The sequence below is a fragment of the Poecilia reticulata genome, linkage group LG4 (assembly GCF_000633615.1).
Source record: "Poecilia reticulata strain Guanapo linkage group LG4, Guppy_female_1.0+MT, whole genome shotgun sequence".
Classification (NCBI taxonomy): Eukaryota; Metazoa; Chordata; class Actinopteri; order Cyprinodontiformes; family Poeciliidae; genus Poecilia; species Poecilia reticulata.
The window spans coordinates 6,789,950-6,811,471 of record NC_024334.1 but is presented as its reverse complement, the minus strand read 5'-3'; the positions used below and the strand labels follow the sequence as shown (position 1 = coordinate 6,811,471).

General features: G+C 38.8%; 1 protein-coding gene across 9 annotated transcripts in view; it reads right to left on the bottom strand.

Moving 5' to 3' along the window:
• The window catches only part of ephb3b (eph receptor B3b), a 65,924-nt gene that overhangs the window by 17,127 nt on the left and 27,275 nt on the right, over window positions 1-21,522 (bottom strand). For all 9 annotated transcript variants that reach the window (XM_008406819.2, XM_017304457.1, XM_008406815.2 and 6 more), the window contains exons 2-8: window positions 16,641-16,705; window positions 9,690-10,362; window positions 5,608-5,763; window positions 4,359-4,694; window positions 2,244-2,368; window positions 1,302-1,464; window positions 1,088-1,196 (exon numbers count right to left, since the gene is read on the bottom strand). In XM_008406819.2, the coding sequence (XP_008405041.1) occupies window positions 1,088-1,196; window positions 1,302-1,464; window positions 2,244-2,368; window positions 4,359-4,694; window positions 5,608-5,763; window positions 9,690-10,362; window positions 16,641-16,705 (1,627 nt within the window). The remainder of the gene's footprint in view (window positions 1-1,087; window positions 1,197-1,301; window positions 1,465-2,243; window positions 2,369-4,358; window positions 4,695-5,607; window positions 5,764-9,689; window positions 10,363-16,640; window positions 16,706-21,522) is intronic.

Here is a 21,522-nt window from a genome sequence, read left to right as displayed (position 1 = left end):
TTTAATTCAACATGGGCTCTTACCCTCTAGGAGTTGTTCTTTCTTTGTATGTTTTTATTAGTCTGGTATTTTTTTCACATATGTGTTTCCAGTTTGTCTAACCTCACCATCCTGCATAGAACCTGTTTGCATTGCAAAAGGGGTGGGAACCACAGATAGGGGAGTGAGTTGTTGAAATTACATGTTAATGTGCTTCCTTTGTTGTCTAACCAGTAATCGGGGAAAAAAAAAATACCCAATGGTGATTTGCATCTCATTTCAATTTCTAATTTTGTTCTGTTGTGTGCAAGAGCTACGTGTTCCGTATTATTACTATTTTGTCCTTCTTCTTCTTCTTCAGGGGCAGTCAGAGCTGTGGCTAAGACCCTGAGAGAGACACAATGTGGTGGTGTTAAAATAGAAGAGAGCGAAGGCAGAATGAAAGAGGAGGGGAGGGGGGATCAGGGAGATTATTATTCAGTCTAGCATGACCAATGCCCACGCTTGTCAGCCGCTGCCTGAACTGGCTTGCAGAGGGAGCTCAGTGGGCGCCAGTCAGATATGGGTGCCAGTCGTTCACACGTACGCATTCACTCACGCGTTGTATTTGCTACTTGACAAAGGAGTGGTGTGCGGATAAATGAGTGCAGTTAGACCCAGCTGATGCAGAATCAGATGTTTTGAAAGGTGTGAGTAGCCATTCACATCCTCCTAGTCAGTTGGGAGCATCTGGGTTCCTTGTGGTTAGGTATTTGCACAGTTGATTTTGAGTGCTGAGCTATGAGTGCAGGCCTATCAAGCTCAACAGCTGCTATCACAAGCAGCATCCAATAGGCACAGCAGCATTTTGGACAAAGCTGTTTACTATTCAGAGATACAGAGGGCTAATCTGGCATTCAGTAGCCTCACAGGTGGCCCAGCAGTCCACTGAGACTGCTCTGCGGTTGTTTGGAGGACATGCCAACAAAGTTGACATTTGAAGCAGTTTTTCTTTTCTCACAGTTGGAAAAAAAAATGCACAACTGTTAGTTTATATTTGAAGAAGTGTCTTAATGCATTATTTATTGATATCCTCTTCAAGTTACTCTTTAAAGTGTTATAGTCTTACCTAAGACAGACAATGCCAATGACCACAACTGCAATGATGAAGACCAAGGCTGCTGTGATGGATCCAACGATGAGTGGCAGCTGTTCCTGCCACGACTTTGGTGGGTCGGCTATAGGTGTAAATTGGAGAACACTGTTAGCCCTCTGGGGTGGAACAGATCGAAATCTGAGACTAACAACAAACAAAAAAAAGAAGAAGTTTGTGTGTTACATACTTTGCAGATTGGTGCTGAAGTCCGCTGGGCTACTATAACGGCCATAACCAGCCACTGTTCTGGCCCGGACTTGAACCACATATGGTGTACCAGCCTTAAGACCCTCAATGCGGGCGTTGCTCCTTTGAGCAGTCATGGTGTGGGCAATGGCTTCACCTTGATCCTGTATAAACAAAGATGAGTGAAGAAAATTATATACAACATTAAACCTATTTCTTTATTGTCCCCCTGTTGTTAAATAATGTTAATCTAGCAGCTGGGGAAGTAGAAAAGAATTAGGGACTAATACCAGGCAGTAATTTAACACAGTATTACAGGGCAACGAAATGCTCTGTGATAAGAGGAGTTCGCTAGTCTTCTAACAAATCAAGGCTTTTTTTCATACGTGATATGAAAAAAAGCTTTGTCATATCATTTCTGACTAAGACATTTTTTTTATATCAGTTTTGACTAAGAACTGCATGTTTCTGTGTTTAACACCAAAGTATGGCTCCAGCTACCGAATCAATGACCTTTGCTGGTCCAAAGCAAATCTCTCAAGAAATTACAATCTTGGCGATATTGGAGATTGTACCTATGTCATCATTTCATAACTTTGTAGGTCAGTATTTTCATAACCAACCTTCGCTAGATATGAAAATGGAGGTGTTGAATGTTATAAATTGACCATCTGTCAGTTCATATCAGCCTTTTGAAAGTTTCATACCTGCTTTGAGAACCAGTTATTAAACGTGTTTTTTCTGTTCTGTATGGGATGAGTTTTGTTTATATCAATCAACTGACCCAAGAAAGATCTTTAGTTAACTACTGGACATACTGTGTCATTAAAAATTTATGGAAAATACTACACAATTAAATAATTAATATATCTGTAAAATTTGAGGAATGTTTTTTTGACATAACTAATGAAATTATTAGAGATTTACTGACACTATTGCTTACCTTCTCGTGGTACTTTATCTCATAATCCAGAATGATTCCATTGGGTTTTTCTGGAGGAAGCCAGGAGAGACTCATTGTGCTTGCTGTGGCTGCCATTAAATGGACTGTGGGGACTGCAGAGGGTGCTGCATTGGGGCAAACAGTACAGGGAAACCTGGTTTAATGATTATGTCCTGTTCATTCTTTCAAAATTCCAAGCCTTTGTCTGTCTCTCTATGTAATCCAAACACATCTAATGTTGTGAGGTTTGTGAAATGCTGCTGACACTAGTTTGCATACGGAACCCATCCCAGCTAAATGCTAACATTTTATGTCTCACACTGCTTGACTGATGCAAAAAGAATCAAACAGTAGAAATGTGCAAACATTTCTCAAACATATCATAATAATTCCCTTTTATTAATCAGGCAAGGCTGGGTTAGAAAAGCCAATGCAAATTCTGTACATATATACATATTTCCCAATTACAAACACAAGCACGGTTTGATGGGCATATAGTTTGGGATATATGAAGAGAACTCCATCAACTACTTTATAAAACTTAATAAATACAGCGGTACTAGTTTTTAAACATCATTCCAGAAAGCACAAAAGACAGTGCCACTCCTCCCACTTGAGCTTTTCATACCTTTTTTGGATCTACCAACATCCAAGCACTATATGCCTTCTCAGACTTTCTAAGTTCTGTCTTGTTCTGTAGCTCTGACTCACTTTTCTATTACTACATTTGTCTCTTGGCTTCCACTATCAATCTCTAGTGGCACCTTTCCTCCATAAGAAACTTCAGGCCTTTTTTCTTTGAGCACACAATCATTCTCACTGTTTTGTTAACGCTTCCTTAGATCCATCCAGTTTGCCCTCCCCACCCTCTATATTTTCAGTCCACCCTTGTGTTTTTGACCTAGAGAGTCTTCTGTTTCTCTCACTATCGTTCGTCCCCAAAACACTAACGTTGCCTAAGTCCTTTCCTCTCTACCCAACCCAATTTATTTCTTCTCTTTATGTCTCTCTTTCTATAACAGAAGACAATACTTCCTAGGGAGGGCCCCTGACTACTTTGGTGGAAGGATTAGAGGCCCTCCACTGGGGAAGCATGTAGCAGTAACCATGGAGGTAGCCTCTGAGGCTTATCACCACCCTTGTTATTTATTTTGGTTCTTAAAAGGGGAATCCACATGCCGGGATAGTCATGGGACATCACAAATGGATAATCTTATCAAAGTTGATGCTCTCTTGCCCTGTTCTACTGCTCTGCAACTTATGCACTATGCAAGGACAGTCAACTCTGTCATCCTACTGCCAGACCTCCATATAAAACAATGAGGTCTCTCACATGGGGGTCTGCAAGACCTTTGGGTCTGACACCCACAAAAGCATTCCAAAAGCATCTTTTAGGGGCATGCACACAAGGTTAGAGGTGAGGAGGACATGGCCATGGATCGAAGAGAAAGGGGCTGAATCAAAGCATAATCTGTGCTGTTGTCTGAGCCTAGCCAGAGCAAATTTAACATAGGGGCTAAACACATCCAAGCCACAACTTAAGAGCCCTGGGAGAGTCTCAACAAAGAGACTGCTCTTAAGAGCTAAGGTACTGAGTAAACTCAAGATCTCTGAATTTTATTGAGGTCATATACGGTACAATAAACTTTGAAAAAATTTTGAAATAAAAAAAATTGTTGATTCTTGACGACTAATAGCTAATAAAAAGAATGTGCTGCAAGCTGATGCTTGCTTCCAAATCGTCTGCATGCAAAATTGCTTAATCTCAGCCAAAATTACTATGGTGGCCTATTTACTGTTGTTGCTGTAAGATGAAGAAGCAGTGGGTTGAAACCAGTGGGCAGTTAAAACACTAAAGGTTTAATACACTGCTGAGCTGCTTCTATTTGAAGCCATTTTAGAAGACAGCATGCTGTGGGTGTGTGAAAAGGGTCCCTTTCAATGCTCATTCAACAACACCTTCCTTCTCAGCCTTTTTCATTTTACTTAGCGAATATGTAACATACTCCCACATGAATACAATAATTATTTTTTCAGACGTTGAAAGTTCTGACTGCCTGCAAGATCAATATTGATCTCTGCCAGGTAAGTGCGAGGTTGGATATATGTACCCACCAGCCTGGTTTGTGGTGATGTTCACTGCAGCAAACTGAGGCGTATAGGGGCTCTTGTTGGACACACCATTGAGCGCCTGGATCTCAAAGCTATACTGCGTGTGGGCTTGGAGGTTGCGAACTGTCACACGGCGTTGCGTCAGGCCCAGGTGGCGTGGAGAAATGTCTACATTGTCATCACATCGTGAACACATCCCTCGCTCAGGGAGGCACTTTTTGCAGATGACGCTGTAGAAGACGTCCTCGCGGCCACCCATATCCCGAGGTTCGCTCCATTCTAGCAGCAGCAATGTTTCGTTAACGCTCGAGATGACACTGCGTGGGGCCGATGGAACAGCTGTGAAAGCGAGGTAAAGGCGTGGATGAGTTGAGGAAAATTGCTTGGGAATGAGATCGAATTTAATCTCCATGCACAATAGGTGTAAAAAATTGTCTTGGTAACAGTACAGAGGAATCTTGACAATAGACAGTTCTATTGTGGTACAAAGAATACACATCATTACACATACACATACATGTTCATTACTGCCAGCTGCTTTCAGCACAATTCATGACCCAATAATTTCCCTGGTGCTGTGCTATTAGTACATTTTTCATGAATTAACTAGAGGATTTTTTTTTTTCTTTTCAACTTGCAAGAGACTGTTCCAGCAGTTCTTCAGAAAAAAGGAGGACACAAGTTAAAATCTGAATGACATGCTTATTTCCACTGTGTCTGAGTGTGTGTGTAAAGTGCTGCAGGGAAAGGGTAAGACAAACTATTGGCAGAGTCTTGGCAATTCTTATCCAATTAACAGAGTGTTATCTCACACTGCACTGTGGGAGAATGAGACCCCTACCCCTCAGCAGCGGGAGAAAAAAAGAAATTTTCACTCTTCATTATTTGACTGAATTTTCACCCACATTTGCATGTTTGTGTTTAATGAAGATGCAGCTAGAGGGGAAAAAACGCACCACTTTCTGCAGGTCGAGGGACAATAATGCCACTCATTCACAGAGATTACAAGCAGATGGCAGAGGGAGAGCTAAGACGATAAAGGTCTGGTAATGTTGCGAAAGTAAGGAGTCTTGTTTGACATTAGAGGGACATGATGGGAATGTTTTCTTCAGAGGTTTTATCAGCTACTGAAAACACAATTCAAACAGGAAACCTGAGTGAACATTTACTATACCCCTACCCCTGAAAAAATATGCCTTGTGATCAGAACCTCCCTCAGTATCTGGAACACTTGAAAAAAGGCTTTACTTACTGGTGCACGGGGAGTCTGGAGTATCTGTGTCAGAGCGATAATAACCATTTCGACAGGAACAAATGATGGCTGCTCCAGAGGTGGCTCGACTATTGGCTGGGCAGGGAAAACAGGAGCCATCCCCTTGTTTGGACTTGAAGGAGCCAGAGCTGCAAGCTGAAAGTAACGGATGAAAAAAATGAGATGAGACAAAAAGTGTTAATAGCAATGCACAGTTGCCCTTACAGGTTTTATCTGAGAAACTGTTTATTGTACAAATGTATGGCATCTGGGATATATTGCACAGCAAGTGGCTAAGCATATGACAAAGAGTTGGGACAAAGTTGTTGCTTTGCAAGTCCCAAGTAAGCCTCAAGTCTTTCCACCTAAGTCACAAGTCAAGTTCCAAGTAAACACATGAAAGTTCTGAGCCAAGTTGAAGTCTTAAACTTTTATTTTAGCGTATTAAGCAAGTAATTTATCCAAAACCTGCAATAATTAGTAATTTTAATATTCCTAAAATGTGTTTGAAACATGTATTCAAACTGCTCCAGAACAGCAAGAGGAGCTAAAACGCAAAAACAGCAGAAAATCAGTGCAGGTAATTGTGACCCATAATTATACTAAAAAACTTCAGCAGATTTTCTTAATACATGGCTGTATGGGTAACATCAAATAATTAAAGTTACTAATCAAACTATTTATTTAGTTGTGTAGAAACTAGCTTTGATATCAAACATTTTTTTAGACATGATTATAGGGCTGCTGTCTGCCAACTTGGATGCCCAGAGACTTGCTGTGCACACATTATACTTAGAGGAAATCTTTCAATTGAATAAGGAAAATGCTGGTAATGTTACCATGTAATTTCACTATTGCAAGCTTAGCACATTGCAGGCCTAACCATCTGATTAAAAAACAATCTTATCTTTTTTGGGTTTACATCCGAGTTAGAACCTTTTAAAACTCCACAACTAAATTGGTGAGCAATATAATTGTTAAGACAATTAACAATTAAGACAGCATTAACCATACATTGGGATCTTTATTTTAAATGTAAATGTTTAAATGAAATTAGATGTTATTGTCTCGTATATTTTATATTCACAGATTCATTCATTTTAATTCTAGCTTCGTTCTTGTTCTTGAGTTAGTTGTGCGGTTATGAGAAGTTTCTGTAAACTGTGTAGTAATTATTACAGCTAATGTTACCTAATTCTAAAACTTGAAAAGTGACACTATGACATATGTAGAGGATGTACAGAGGATCCTCTGTATTGTCTTAATTTAAGAAAAAAAAAATCCATTATGACTTCAGGCTACTTTAGCAGCAAAAGGGGAATTAACACACATTATGTATCAGGCAGTATGTCATAATTTGTACATGGGCTTTACCTTACCAGTTAAATGTTTGTGCTGCTTGTAAATAAAATGAAACTACACAATGTTTATAACTCCACATTGTGAAAAAGTGTCACTGTCATGTATTGATGTCAACACAATTTTCTCAGAACAAGAATAATGCCTTTTTAATTTTTTTTAATTTTGGGGAACAACCTTTCACAGAGTTCTASCTAAACTGATTGTTGATAAACTGATGTCTCATTAATCTGAAAACATTGCTATCCTTTGGAAAAATCCTATCTCCATTTATAGTGGCCGTTTGGAAGTTTATAACACTGCTGATAAGTAACAGATGTGGAGTGTAACCATAACAGTGGCATTGCAATCCAGAATCCTTCGGTGGGCTTCATATCTTTCATAAACTGTCTTCATAAAAGATGAATGAGCTTGCCGCCGTGCTTAATAAAAGAAGACAGAAGCAGGCATGGCAGGAAGAGTTTACTAGGGCCTGTTGATTAGCTGACCCACTGGTGCGGTGGTCGTCAATGTCAAGGACACACTGCAAAGTTTGTCCTTCTGGATGATGATTAGCATTTAGCTTCTGTGTGGTGAATTTATATCTCCTGCTGGGAAAAAAAAGCCTGGAAGTCACATCAACCCAAGACCTGCAAGGGTAGCAGAACGCTCCTGTTGTTCTTTTGCTTAAAAGCTTCAATATTGGCTAGAAACTGCCAGTTGGCTGCACTATGTACACTATCACTAAGTGTATTTGTTCTTCCAGCATTAATCAGAGTCATCCACACTCCTGGCTACCAGGAAGTGCTGCTTGATACACGGATAAGAAATGCCCACCAGTTACACCAGGTTATAGAACAACCTCTTCGATTGGTATCATGACCTCTGTAAGTTCATTTAGGTTCACCTAGCAAAACAGCAAACTACAAGAAATTTCCCAACAGTGGATGAAATATTAGTTCTTGAACACGTTGGGTTTGACCAGATGTATTGAGTGGATTTCCATTAAAACAGGCTATTTTTCATTTTCATGAAAAAGGTTAAAAGTGCTGATCAATCACTAAGGGGTCATCCTATTCCTTTCATCCATTTTTCCCTTAGAGGATCTATTAAAAAGGGAAGCAGAAAGACAGACAAGTAGTAGAGCAAAAGGAGGGGGATGGAGGCATAAAAATGCTAATCCTTTAACCCCCCACACCCCCATATCCTTTCTGCACTCCCCTGTGTCTTACCTTCTCATGCAGAACATAGAGCTTAAGGAACTGATTAGAATGTATGCTGAAATTGGAAAGTGTGAGGCATGAAGAAAGTAAAGAATATTGGGGAGTGAAAAATTTGCCACAAAAAAGGCTCATCGATTAATATTAATGCTGACATCCCAACTGTATCTCTGGTGGCTTATTAATGAGAGCAGCAGCCTTCAGATTAGGAGGGAATGGTTGAAGTAAGTACTTTCACGGGGAAAAGGATTCACCCCCTGTTGGAACATGGACAGAAAAGCTAAAAAGGGTGTATGAACTGTAAAAAGATGACGACAAATGAGTGCGAAGTCACAAAGTGGTAAAGGAGGAAAAATAAAGCACACCTGAGAAAAGGTGACATAAAATAAAGAGAAAGGGGGATGTACCCCTAATGGTTTTCAGTGATTAAGAAATGCTTCATCAGGGCCAGTCACTGGAGTTTAACCTTGAACTGTCACGTGTAAACAACAATGCTATGTTTTGGATTTTTTTTTCTGCTCTTATTTTCTTGCACAGACACTCTCTCAGGTGAGAATGTAATTTCAGAACCTGTCAGCATAAGGTCTTCAAGATTTCCATGCCTCATCATGAGCATGGGTACTGAAGAAATGATCTTCTTGGCCTCATCTGTCTCTTCTGAGAGGAAGGATGAGCCTCTAAAACCAAGGGAGTCCAACCCCCACAAAGCGAACATGCAAAGACATCATGAAATCAGCCTTAGGTGATCAATAACGCAGCCTGCCCCTGTCCCTCTGCTTCAGTCTTTTTCTGCTTTCTCCATTTGACCTACTCACTCTGAGCCCAATTTTACGCCTCATAGCCATCAACACACGCAAACAGTTTCCATTTATCCTTCATTCTTCTCCTGCTGTCACCTGCACTCTGGTTCAGACGAGATCATGCTGTTAAAGTTCACCTCTAGCTCAACCTCTTTTTGAAAGTGTCATGTTTTCCACTCGACCAGAAACCATCGGGATCCGAGCTTCCACAAACAGACAGCATCAGCTGCATTACCATTCTGCTGTCAGCACCCAGCTGCAAAGCAAAACCGAGGTCAGAGAAGTGGAAAGCCTCCAGCTGACAATGCCGAAAAGTCTTTCATTCTGCCCAGTAATCACTGTATTAAGGTGTCCAATATTGAGGCAGTTACCTCACTGACAATTATGTGGCAAATTATATCATTTAATCTATAGCCACCACGATTCAGCCTCAGTCTTTTGAACATTATCTTGAGAACTAATGCTTCCAGGAAGTTTATTTTGACCTGCTCAAAGCCAAATTACTTTTCTGAAGCTCCATTACTATCTTTGAAAAAGCTAAAAGCAAGGGGGGAAAAAAATCACTGGCAGGTCATTATGTAGAGCTTGAACCACAGATTTCCTGATGAGGAATGTTTAGACTCCAAATCCACATCAAACAAAGAAACGTTTTTAATCCACTACCATAAACAGTGGGTAACAGAATCCTCAACTGACTTGAGGTATTTGTAGTGAAAACACTCACCTTGACACTGGGTATCCTTCATGGCTGGTTCAAAACCAGCTGCACATGTGCATGCTCCTACAGGAACCATCCACTCTCCATCTCCGTTGCAGTAGAGCTTCAGTGGCACCGAGACCTCTAGGGCATTGGGGACACAAGTTCCTGGAGCAATAACCAATGAGGTTGCCTCGGCTCCCGTTGCCGTTTCTGGGAAAACTGCAAAGTTGGCAATTGTGGTGGAGCACTTTTTGTAAAACACCCTCACTGAGATAAGTGACATGCAAGCACCAAGGTCCTGGAAGGCCAAGTAGAACCCAGCTTTGGAAAGTGGCCCAAAACTTCTGACCTTTGTGTTTACCCGTCCAGACTCGAGCATTGAGAAGCTCTCATCTGGGGCAATAGTGTCCACTTTCACATAAGGGTTCTCCATCCAGAAAGGGCTGGTGGCGGTGGCTGAGTCTGAGTCAGACTCRTAGTAGAAAAGGTTGAAGGTCTCCTTGCAGGAACCCGGTATGTTGGGAATGCTGTTACAGTCACGAACTGTGAATTTCATCTCTACGTAAACACGCAGTACGTCTTTTCGCGGGATGAAGTCACTACGTAGCCAGTTGTTCTGGTTGAGYTCTCGTACATTGCAGACTTGGTATGTCCGGATGGGATTCATGGCATCATCGTAGCCACTCACCTCTTCCCACTAAACGAGAGAACAGAAAAAAGACGTAAATAATTAACAAAGAGGCTTTACATGTTTCTTGACATGTCGGGCAGCTAATTAATTTAATTTGTGACACTATTTAGAGCTTTCATTCAACTTTGATGAGGTACACTAATTAATATTTTATAGAAGGCAAACTGTAGAAGTAATGTTGTAAAAGTACGGRGCTTGTAGCTGGAATGTTTTCATTCATATTTTAACTTCCACTCGCTTCCTCTCAACGTAATGTGCCTTTCATCTCTGATTAGTGTGGCAAAAAGCCAGGGACAAGAACTGCAAATTTATCACAATTACAGCAACCTGTCACCTCCTCACCACAGAACCAGCACAGCATGTTTACCTCATATCTGTTTGGAAGTAGCAGCAGCCACATTGCTTCACAACCAATTACGCTTCAATTATGGAGCAATGACTGCAACGTCCTCTAATAACGACTGGAAAAAAGGCATTACTTAACCTTCATGCTTTTTTTTGTTTTCACAGACCTCTACAACTTTCAGTRCTACTACRTTGCCCTGGGGAGTATTTATGTGAGATAAATTAGAATAAAAATTAGAAACTTTGATTACCGGTTTTAATRGATGAATRGAAGCAATCTCTRTGACACTTTGCTGTAAAAGCAAGAAGTCTAAAGTACGTTTCACCCCTGAATGAAGCCACACACTTAAATCATTTAATTTCAAACAGCAGTTCCTGCGTGTGTAATATCTGTGTGTCTACATGTGTGGTTGCTTTGGGCTATGCTACCCTACACCTCTCCATTACACAAAGAGTTGAGCACATTAATTTTCTTAGCTAAGYCTGGTAAGTTTATTTGCCTGGCAAATTCAAAATGCAGTCCCACAGTGTTCCACACAACACACAAAAATATATCAAACAATTTGAAGAACAAAGTGAAGCTATGTAAAGAGACAACAAAGAAAAAGTTCAGACTGGGCTTAAATTTAGTGTAAATTTAATTTCTATTCATACAACACCTACGCACATTTACTTGTACAGTAGTGTAGATCCCCAAACATTCCAGATTTGATTATCCACCTGCCCTTTCACCAGATTAGCTAAACATGCATTTGCCATAGCTTCTAGCTTAATCTTTTTTTCCACCGGGGCTGTCCAAAAATCTCAAAAATATGAATGTATTTGTCAAAGTTTTCTTTTATGTGAATGCTCTTTYGTAAGAATAACTTGTTGTAACTTATTGTAAGAATAAGGCAGCTTTGTAAGAATAAGTTGTAATGTCTACAAAGACAGCTTGTTTATTCTCTCTCAGACAATAGAATCTAGTTGAGAAACAAAAAACTATATTTTTCATTGGCTGTCTAATGTGATGTACGTCTAATGTTCCTCTGATCGGTTGAGCAGATCTTTGATGCAGATGGAAGTTTAACTTCCCAAAAGGAGAAATGAGAAAAACACAATTTAACTTTTCCTTAGAACTTGAGGTTTTCTGCAACTCAAAACTTGCWAACAGACACCACTTTGTTGCTTAGAGCCTGATGTTTCACTTTGAWCGGTGAGTATCTTAATTAGGGCTGTGATATGGATGTGGTGGAGACAAGGCTATTCATCTAGGACCCTGGTGGCCATGAGGCAGTGAGGGGGAGAATGGGTGTAGTTGGGTAGTGGCATTAAAACGATGGCTCAAGAAGGAAGAAGCGACCGGAGGGAATCAATAATCACCACCTGGGTCAATGGGATGGCTGAAAGCATGAAGTGTCAATGGGTATTTAGTTCGGAGTAATAAATCACCCTTGCAAAAAACCAATGCAGCCAAGTGTTTGTAGGCGTGTGTATAAATTTGGCTGCTTTTTTTTAAGGGCTTAGCGCGAGCCTGTCTCCCTGAGCTCATTCTTGTTCTGTGTGGATGTTTGATTGTATACGAAGCTAGCCGTGCACGTTTAGATAGAGAGCGATCCCCTTCCCTAAGACATGCACCAGTGGACAAATGCTCTAAGTGCCTGCTGCTTACCRAGCATGAATAAATTAGCCAGGTTCTGTGAAACGGCCCAAGATTCTTGGCATTGACTCTCATCAAGATGAATTGTGCAAAATTGGCAATCCACTGTATAGTTTTTGTGTCCTCTCCAATCAAGGCTTTGAGTTTTACTGTCATAACACACTGAACAACATGCAAGTAATGTAGAATACCAGTTCTTGAAGCCATAATGGAGCTTGGGAATWATATTTTGGAATGTTTTGCAAAGACAAGCTGTTGATATAAACAGAATAGTGTTGTGCATATACCTGTAAATACTCACRAATAATTATTTTGTATTACTCAAAGGTGAGGATAGCAATATTTCTGGARTGTTTCTAATATGCTACTGCTTTCAAGTTGCTGTTATGASTTTTGTTTATCAAAAATATGCTGAAAGTCACTTACAAAGCCCAATAAGCACATCCATGCAAAGGTAATTGAATTAATTGTAACTGCTACTTTTTTAAATAACCACTAGCTATAAAGTAGGAGTATTATGCACATCTCTTTTAAGATTCACAATATTAAATCCTTGAAACTCTATGGGAAAGTAAAACCTTTTTTTCTAATAAAAACTATTCTAATTTTGCTTGTTTTATTTTAACGCGTAACTCTCCTGGCTGAATATTGTCACAATGATATAGTTGCTTTTACAACTCCTGGCAACAACTGTTTTTTATTTTTATTTTTTTTACTTTATTTTTTTYYTGTCCACACCAAATCATTACTGAAAAAACATCTGAAAGTATTAATAGTGAGCACGATTGGACTGAGAAAGATGAGATTAGTGCTGTAACTGATTATCCAAAGAAATTCAAAAGCAATATGTTGCTTATAAGTGAGGTGTTTTGTGTTCATACTTTAAAACTTTTCTGGCTCATTCATGAGTTTAGAACTCGACTGTCTCTTTGTGATTGAGGTTTTTTTTWAAAATGTTTTTCCTTTTTGATCCCATGATTATGCACATTTTTTTATTATGATTTTGATTCTATAAAAGTTGTTTTCATGGGATTTATGTACATTATCACAAAAATCCTCAAGACACTCTCAATGTGCTTTGTGAAAAAGCAGTTACACATTCATAATTRATAATCAGTTATTACAAGCAGTGAGGAGCGAAGGGATTTACGGTTGTTTTGGRCATAAGAGCTTAGTGTGACTCACAGATAATAACAATGTTCTGCAAGACCGAACAGTTTAATGCACTTTGGGTTTTATTGACTAAAGATGCTCTTTTACATGTTGACTGTTGTAGTAATATTTGCTTAAATGGCTCCCCTTTTTCTTTTATTAGATATTACAAATAATCTCACATTTAGTCCAGTAATTGTAGAAGAAAAGAGCATTCTTCTTTTTCAGCTTAGTTACTTACTATCTCTTGAAATGTAAAATGCATTCAAAGATTTTATGAAAGCTTTGTAGCATGTTTTCATTAGGCATCGACCATTTTATAATATCACGTTACACCAACATTTTGAGAAGTTACAATTTTATAAACAGCTAAAATTCTTTTTCATAAAAAAGGGTGATCTAAASTGAGGGTAGAGGGCCTTTTCCAGCCCTTGGAAGGGTTCCTGTGGCCCCCCGAGGAAAAGTAAAAAAAAAAAACACAAATTCTTTCTTCCATTTCAGTTTAATTTTAAATACAGGAGCTATTGTAATTAACTGAAAACCTGTTGTTTACTAAAACTGATTTTTAAGACAGTTTTAGGACGTTGGGATAGATTTTAAAATGTGCTCTTTGCATGCAGCCTCTTTGCATGCAGCTTCTTTGTGCAATTACTACCTTAAGAATAGTCATTACAATAAATTCACAAGCCAACTCGGAATAATAGTTGTGAAAAAGCCCTGTGGGTACTGCTTCAAATCTGACARCCTTGCAAAAGTGGAAATCCCCCTTTATCTTTCATCTAGCTTTTGGACAAGTCTACACACAATAAACGATGGCTGCAATGATTTGAAAGTAACTAAGAAAATACACAAAGACAAARATGGGTCATGAAGTTGCAAACATTGGACACAAAAGTGTATCACACACCATCACACAGCRGTAAAGCAGAGTACATGGCGTGACTGGAAAATACTAATTCTGAAGACAGGGACAGAAATGAAACAATTTAATAAGAAGCATGCACAGTCTGTTCCTAGAAATGAGTTATGTGAAGATGAGCAAAGCATGCTTCTTCTGTGGTTATATTTTGTTGGCTTTATTTCTATGTTGTTTCCTGTCACTTGAAGTAACACAGAGATGTTCTCATTTAGTTTTATTTTCTTTCTATCTTTTAAGTTTGATTTTCTCCTCTCTGCCAATGTTTTACTTCCTCTTTCATGYTTGTTCCCCATCAGAAAGGTCATGTCACAACACAAAAATAAACAATGAAATACATGCAATCCATTGTCCATTATTACAGATGGACGGAAAGAACAACAATTGGACTGATGCTTGAATTTTTTTTAAATGGCAAACTAAAGAAAAGCACAAAAATAGATAGATAGACAGATAGTAGTAGTTCTGTCAGTTTCCTGATAAATAATCAAAGAAAATGTCAAAGGAGAATATTTCTTCTATTTTTTGGCTGAATATTTGTGGTATAGGGGATACAAAATATGTCACTGTGTGCTTATCTATTGAAGAGAACGAACTGATGAAATTATACTGAAATAGAGGCCTTTTATCATGCCTGTCCTGTAGTGGTGGCAGGATCTTTGCAGCACTATAGCTTAAGAAGTAGAAGGATAAGGAAAGATGGAAGAAGGAGAAGTAGAAAAAAGCGGAAGTAGAAAGGTCATGACAGGCCGAGAGGGGATTTGGCCCCTGATTGCTTACAGCTGAGGTGGCTAATGTGTCTGCCTTCGTCAGCTGCTAGGTAGCAGAAAGACAAAAAGGCAGAAGGAGTGTGGACTGCTAAGAACAGCTAAGGAAGGATCTCGGTGCCAGTTTTGTTAGAGAGACAATAAAATATATATTGGGTCCACCTTTGAAAACACAAGCTGCAGAGGACTGCATAAAAGTAAAAGGAGGAGTGTTGGCAACCTTTGAAGCAAAGCTGAGGAGAGGTCAAGATTTTATGCTCCTACTTGGCTCTTTGTGATCACCACATGGGAATGCAAGAATAGGCTGTCACTGGCATTTTGTGTGTGGGGTAAATGTTGAAGTGGGGATGTGCATCGGTTCAAACTAAACCTATTTCAGCATTCAAAGAACTATCCAATGGCCACATTTTCAGGTGCCTTAAGAAAAATTATTGAGAAAAAAGAAACACGTGAGACTGGGCAGCTAACTTAAATTGAATTGAAGCAAATATTCTTCCTAATCATTAAATGCATATCCCAACGAAGATTATTAAGACAACTTTATGAGTCACTTTAAGTTGATGTACAGCTGACCTAAGCATTTTCCAACTCGTGGGCCCATTTGCTTTTTTGGATGTCTTCTTGATTGAAGAGAACGAACTGATATCATAAAAATGATATCATAAAAATTTGATATCAAATGGGTTTTGAAATTAAGCTAAAAGTTTCCAATAAAAAACATCTTTTATTTTAACAGTCATATATTTTCTTATTTCAGAAGCTACAACAGAGACATATCTAAATTTTGCAGGACTCTTGCCATCAAGGCCTGGAGTTGGACACCTGTTCTCTATAGTGATTAATAGCATTTAGACTAAGCTCACGCTTAAAAAAAACATACAATTATAAACAAGACTTCTAAAATAATTTACGTTAAGTACCTATGACATTTATCCTTAAAGATGAGTAAAATTATCTTTAATTTTAAAGATAATTTTATCTTTAAAATATAGATTTTATCCTTAAAGATTTTAATCATCTTTAAGGATATCATCCTTAAAGATGTCCCCCATCAGACGTTGATGGGGGACACTGAGCTGGATATCATCCTTAAAGATGATTATAATCATCTTTAAGGATAAATGTCATAGGTACTTAATGTAAATTACAAGTATGTATTCAATGATAAAACAATTTTTGTTACTTTATTGTACTTTTACCCAAAGGTTGTACTTAGTTCTCATGAATTAGTACTTGATTAAAAAAAAAAACATACAATTATAAACAAGACTTCTAAAATAATTTACGTTAAGTACCTATAACATTTATCCTTAAAGATGATTAAAATTATACCTATATTTTATTATTGAATACATACTTGTAAACAAATTGCGTTTGCCCAAGGCTTGGCCCTAAACAGCTGTCACTATCATGCCCACACCACCCTCTGGTTCCAGGAGTGAAGAGATTGATGATCCAAACTTACCCCGGTCTCAGGGTGTGCAGTCCACGCTAACTCCGTCGTGGCCCACTTTGTGTCCATCAGTGTCTCTGTAAATTGGAGGAAGAAAGAAGGCATTTAGGTCAGACAAAGAAGAAGAGAGTAGGTCAATAGAACTTTCAGTGGTTTTACAACAACGTCATAAAAATTGTAAAAGAGTTTCAAGCAACAGATAAGAGGCTTTGACTGGCACCGTTCTCAGATAACTGCGAGAATAACTGAACAGTTGGATACATTTTCAGCACATTCAGTCCAATTAAACTAACGCAGAACATTGTGTGCTTTCCTGTATGTAACAAGAACGAAGAGAAAGACAGAAATAGAAGTGTCTGATCAGCGAGGTATTGTGTAAAATCTTATTGTAGATTCTCATATGGCTAATTAGTCCCAATTAGACGGTTGTTTTAAACAAGGCGGCAAAACTCAAAGAGAAGTTGTTTTTGTTTCACACAGGGCACTTACACGCATACACACACGCCCACGCACACACACCCCCACACGCACACACACATACAGTAAGCAGCATGCTGTAAAACTCCTGCAAGATACACAACCCAACAGAAGGCTTGAATGGAGCGAGAGGTAATAAAGTTTAGAGCCACAAAGAAGGAGATTGTGGGGGATACAGAGGTCAGAAAACTTCAATCACATATCACTTTGTGTCAATAACTGGGTGTGGACACACTTCAGGTTAAGCTMATTTTTTAACATCTATCTCTTGGCAAACTCAAATACACTCACACATACAAAGGACTAAACAAAATGGTGGACCTCTGTGGYAAATCCCTTCTTTTCCTGCTGACTTTCCACTCTAATTTCTACTGGCAACGAGCTACCGGCTTTGTTAGAAAAGGGAAGGAAGGCTATAAATGTCGGTTCTTTTACTACCTGACGCTCTAGGCACAGTGTGCAGCCACAGTTATTATCTCAACCGCCACGCTGTTCTACATGATGGTAAAAGATGATGAAACAGCATGCAGAAAAAAGTGTGCTTGTCCTGTATCTGTTCATTTAAAAGAAATGTAAGGTTCATTTCACTAATGAGGTTTCAAGGAATAGGCCTGAAAAAAGTTTTTYTTTTAGATGCTATCTTTCTCTTAATCTGGTTTTTCCTAATAATTTTACTTCACTTGGTGAGGGGATAGGGAATAAAACTCATGTTCAAAATCCATTGTCACGACTTTAAATGCTATGGTGACCAGAATAGGATGATTTTACACTTGGCTGACTTGGATCAGTAACAARMMMMAAAAAAACGATCATTTTCCCCTGAATGTCAGTCTTACAGGAACTACTCTTTAGTGTGGAAGTTATTACTGAGTGATGAAGACAGAGCTATTTTTAATCTTATTGAGGTTTTCGAAAAAGTCAAACTATGCATAAAAATTGCTAGAGGAGGGAGAGGTGAGCAAAMACTGAGCTGGTATACTGTGAATGTCCCATTTAAGGTTTGGTTGCATTTATTATTTTAGGAAAATATACACAGAGACTATTGTTTACAGTTTGTAAAGATATTGCAGTACTTATGGTAAATGAGAAACTAAAATTCTAAAGACGATTTAAACTGTGAGCAATGTTGTTACTTTGTCATTATCTTGATGTAGTCTAAATAAAAAATGATCGATTCACAGACAGTCTGCTTGAGGCTCTTTCATAGTCTCAATAAATAAATTACTCTTTTTGTTCCAGTATTAAAATAAGTTGGACAYAAGTTATTTATTGTTAAATGGTCTTATGGAAATATAACTCACTACAGAAAAATCAGAGTGAGTAATAGTCTCTCTTATGTGAGATAAAAAAAAGTAAGTCAGATAAACTGCAATTAATTTGAGATTTGTTTTATTTACAGATGCTTTTGCTGCACAATGTGCAGCAGTATTTCAGTGTTTTTGTAGATATGAAGTCCTTCAGAGTAAGCTCTGTAATCTTTGAATGTTTTTAAAAAAGCATCGGTTTGTTTTCTGGAACACTTTTATTATTAAAACATGTATCAGCATGTCAAAGTTGTACAAATTTGCTGATCAGAAATTGGATTMAAAATCTATAACATTTCTGATTATAACCCAAATTTCTCCCATTTCACCATATATTTGCTATCACAATTGATGCACTTAGGAAGACTGGCTATCACAAACRCTGAGCTCCTGATGAATTATGGCTAAATCTTAAAATGGCATGTTCCTCAGGGRAAAGAATTCTTGTAGACTTTTACCCCAGCACACAGAGTGACAGTGTGCCTGACATGCACATTACACTAATAGCATAAATCATCCTCATGTTCAAGATTGTTCTAGARAAAGTAAAACATCTTTGGTTGAAATCTCTTGTGATACTGTCTTGTTCCCCCTGAGGAACACTGGCTGAGGGCTTTACTCTAAACCAGTTGGAGAACTGAAGAAATGCTTGAAGAACTGTTTTTTTTTTTTTTTACTTTAAAATGGTAAGTGGACTAAAATTACAAAGCACCTCACACATACAGCCAATTGCACTCACAAAAGCAGGCACATTCATAAGCCCATACACAGATTGGTAGGTAACTTTGGGTTAAGGGCACATCAACAAGGCAGGAGGAAGCTGGKATCAAACCCACAACTTACAAGACAACTAGTCTATCCACTGAGGCATGGTTGCCCAATTAAAACACGTAATGAAACTAATCTGCTGTTGCCTTCTCACCTAAATTACAGTTTACTAGTGTCTGTTTCTCAGAGACTGTCAGCAAATATTATGGCAAAACTTCCCCTGACTCATGTTGTGACACTCTGTGATTTGAGGCTTATTACTGACAGATAAACAGGTATGTAAGCTGGTGTGGTGAAAATGATATACCTTCTCTGCATGGTCTTTATCATTACAACTAGGTCGCATGTATGCAAGTCTGGATGTTACTCGAGCTGACCTTGCAGAAAAAAAGAAAAATGACAACACAGTGAAACYCAATGACTGACAGGGTTGCAACACCAGTGATGAGAATGAAAGAACTAGAACCGTGTGGCAGAAAGGCAGATTTGCAAAGCAAACAGATACACTGCCCAGGCCTGTGGTCTGGGCAGTAGATCATTCTGGAGTGCAGGTGTTTTCTATAACCCCTCCTTTTATGGTGCATGTGCATTGTTTCACCAAACTGGGATTGAGTCTATGTGTGCGTGCCTGGCTGGTTTTTTTGTGCGTCTGTGGCAGAAGGCAATTATGTGTGTGTCTATTGGGAGCAAAGCCCCACATTGTGGTCAAAGTGGAGCATCAATCCTGAGTCAATGGGCCACAGTAAAAGCACAGAATGACCCCAATCTAACCTGTCGACCCCCCACCCCACACACACTCACGCACACTCGCYCTCTGTGTACGCACATCTGCATTTCTCATCTACTTAGCAGAAGCTTGTTAGCTGGTTAGARAATATCGGGCAACACATGTGCATTGCTATTATAAAAAGTGTTGGCAAAAGGCACGCACAACATACCAAACAAGAAAAAAGTGCATTAAGCTCATGAACAAAGGAAGAGTTTTCAGCATCAAACTGACAGATTTATACTATATAGAAGATAAAGCACAAGGATTCAGACTAAGAAAGATTAAAGAGGGAAAGGTGTCTTTCAAAGTAAACAATCTTTGAAAGTCTCTAAGAACACGCTGGAAGGTTGCCCAATGGGCCTGGATGAGGAGAAGAGAAATAGATGGTAAAGAAAACCAGAAGGGCAAGTTGGAGGAGAGAAAAAAAAAAAGCTTTGTGAAACTAAAGAGAATAAGAGAMTCTTCGATATAAAGACTTTTTTCTTTTCTCTGTGTTTTATCTTTCTGTTTGAACTCTATTCGTCACAAAAAACATGAGGAGTGATTGTAGATCAGGTTGTGAGTAATGGGGCAAAGAGAGTAAATCAAGTGAATGAGCATGTAAACGTGTCATAATAAACTGCACACAGAAAAAAAGAGTAAAATATGAGTGTCTTTAAGCTGGGATTTAGACCCTTTTTTACTGTATTTTCTGGAGTATTTCACTRGGAACTTGCAGTCAAATCATGACTGTTCACTACTGGGAGATTAAAGTGAGAAAAGCAGAGATGCACAACGTATGTAATTTTTTTACCACTAATATTAAAATTAGACTTCAACCATGGGTAGTTCTTTCAGTAGTAGTAATACWAGGAAACTGAGTTAAAGTGGTAAGGTCTCACACCCCACCTTCTCTTTGTCCTTTATGTCTAAAACTAATTTTATGTGTAGAACCTTTAATGGACCCCGCTGAGTTTACCTCCATGCCTCCTTAGCTGTGCCAGCTGGAGTTTTGGAAGCTCACATGTGTGAGGTGTACTGCAAGATGAATTTGTGATTTATGAACGCCAGCGGCAGCTCAGAGAGGAGCCTGTCTTTGCAGGTTTATGACAGGAGGGTTTTATGAAAGAAGCTATGAGGGTATTGAGGGAAGTACGTATGCCTTACACRAGACTGTTAAATATATTTAAGCCATATTCCCTTTTTGTCATCATTCCATGTAAAATATCAATCTAATTCATCATTCTTTCATTTTTCCTTCCATTTAATAATCTCRTACTTCTACTTGGACCAAATTCAGAACTTCCAGTCTGCTCAAGGATTGCCTTGACCATGAGGCCTGAGTGGCATAAATTTCACTATTTGGATGTGCCTGTTTTTAGGAGACTCAGCAGACTTTGGGACGCAGGCCAGACTTTCATGACCAGGACTGTACATATTTATCCTCTCATTCAGGGGGTGGGGGACAGGAGGGAGCAAACATACAACCAAAACATGAACAGAAGAAGAAAAAGCAATAATTATGCTTGATTTTAAGAAATACAATTAAGGGGGCTGAGCAGTGGAGCAGTTGGTGGAACTGACATGCAGCAAGAAT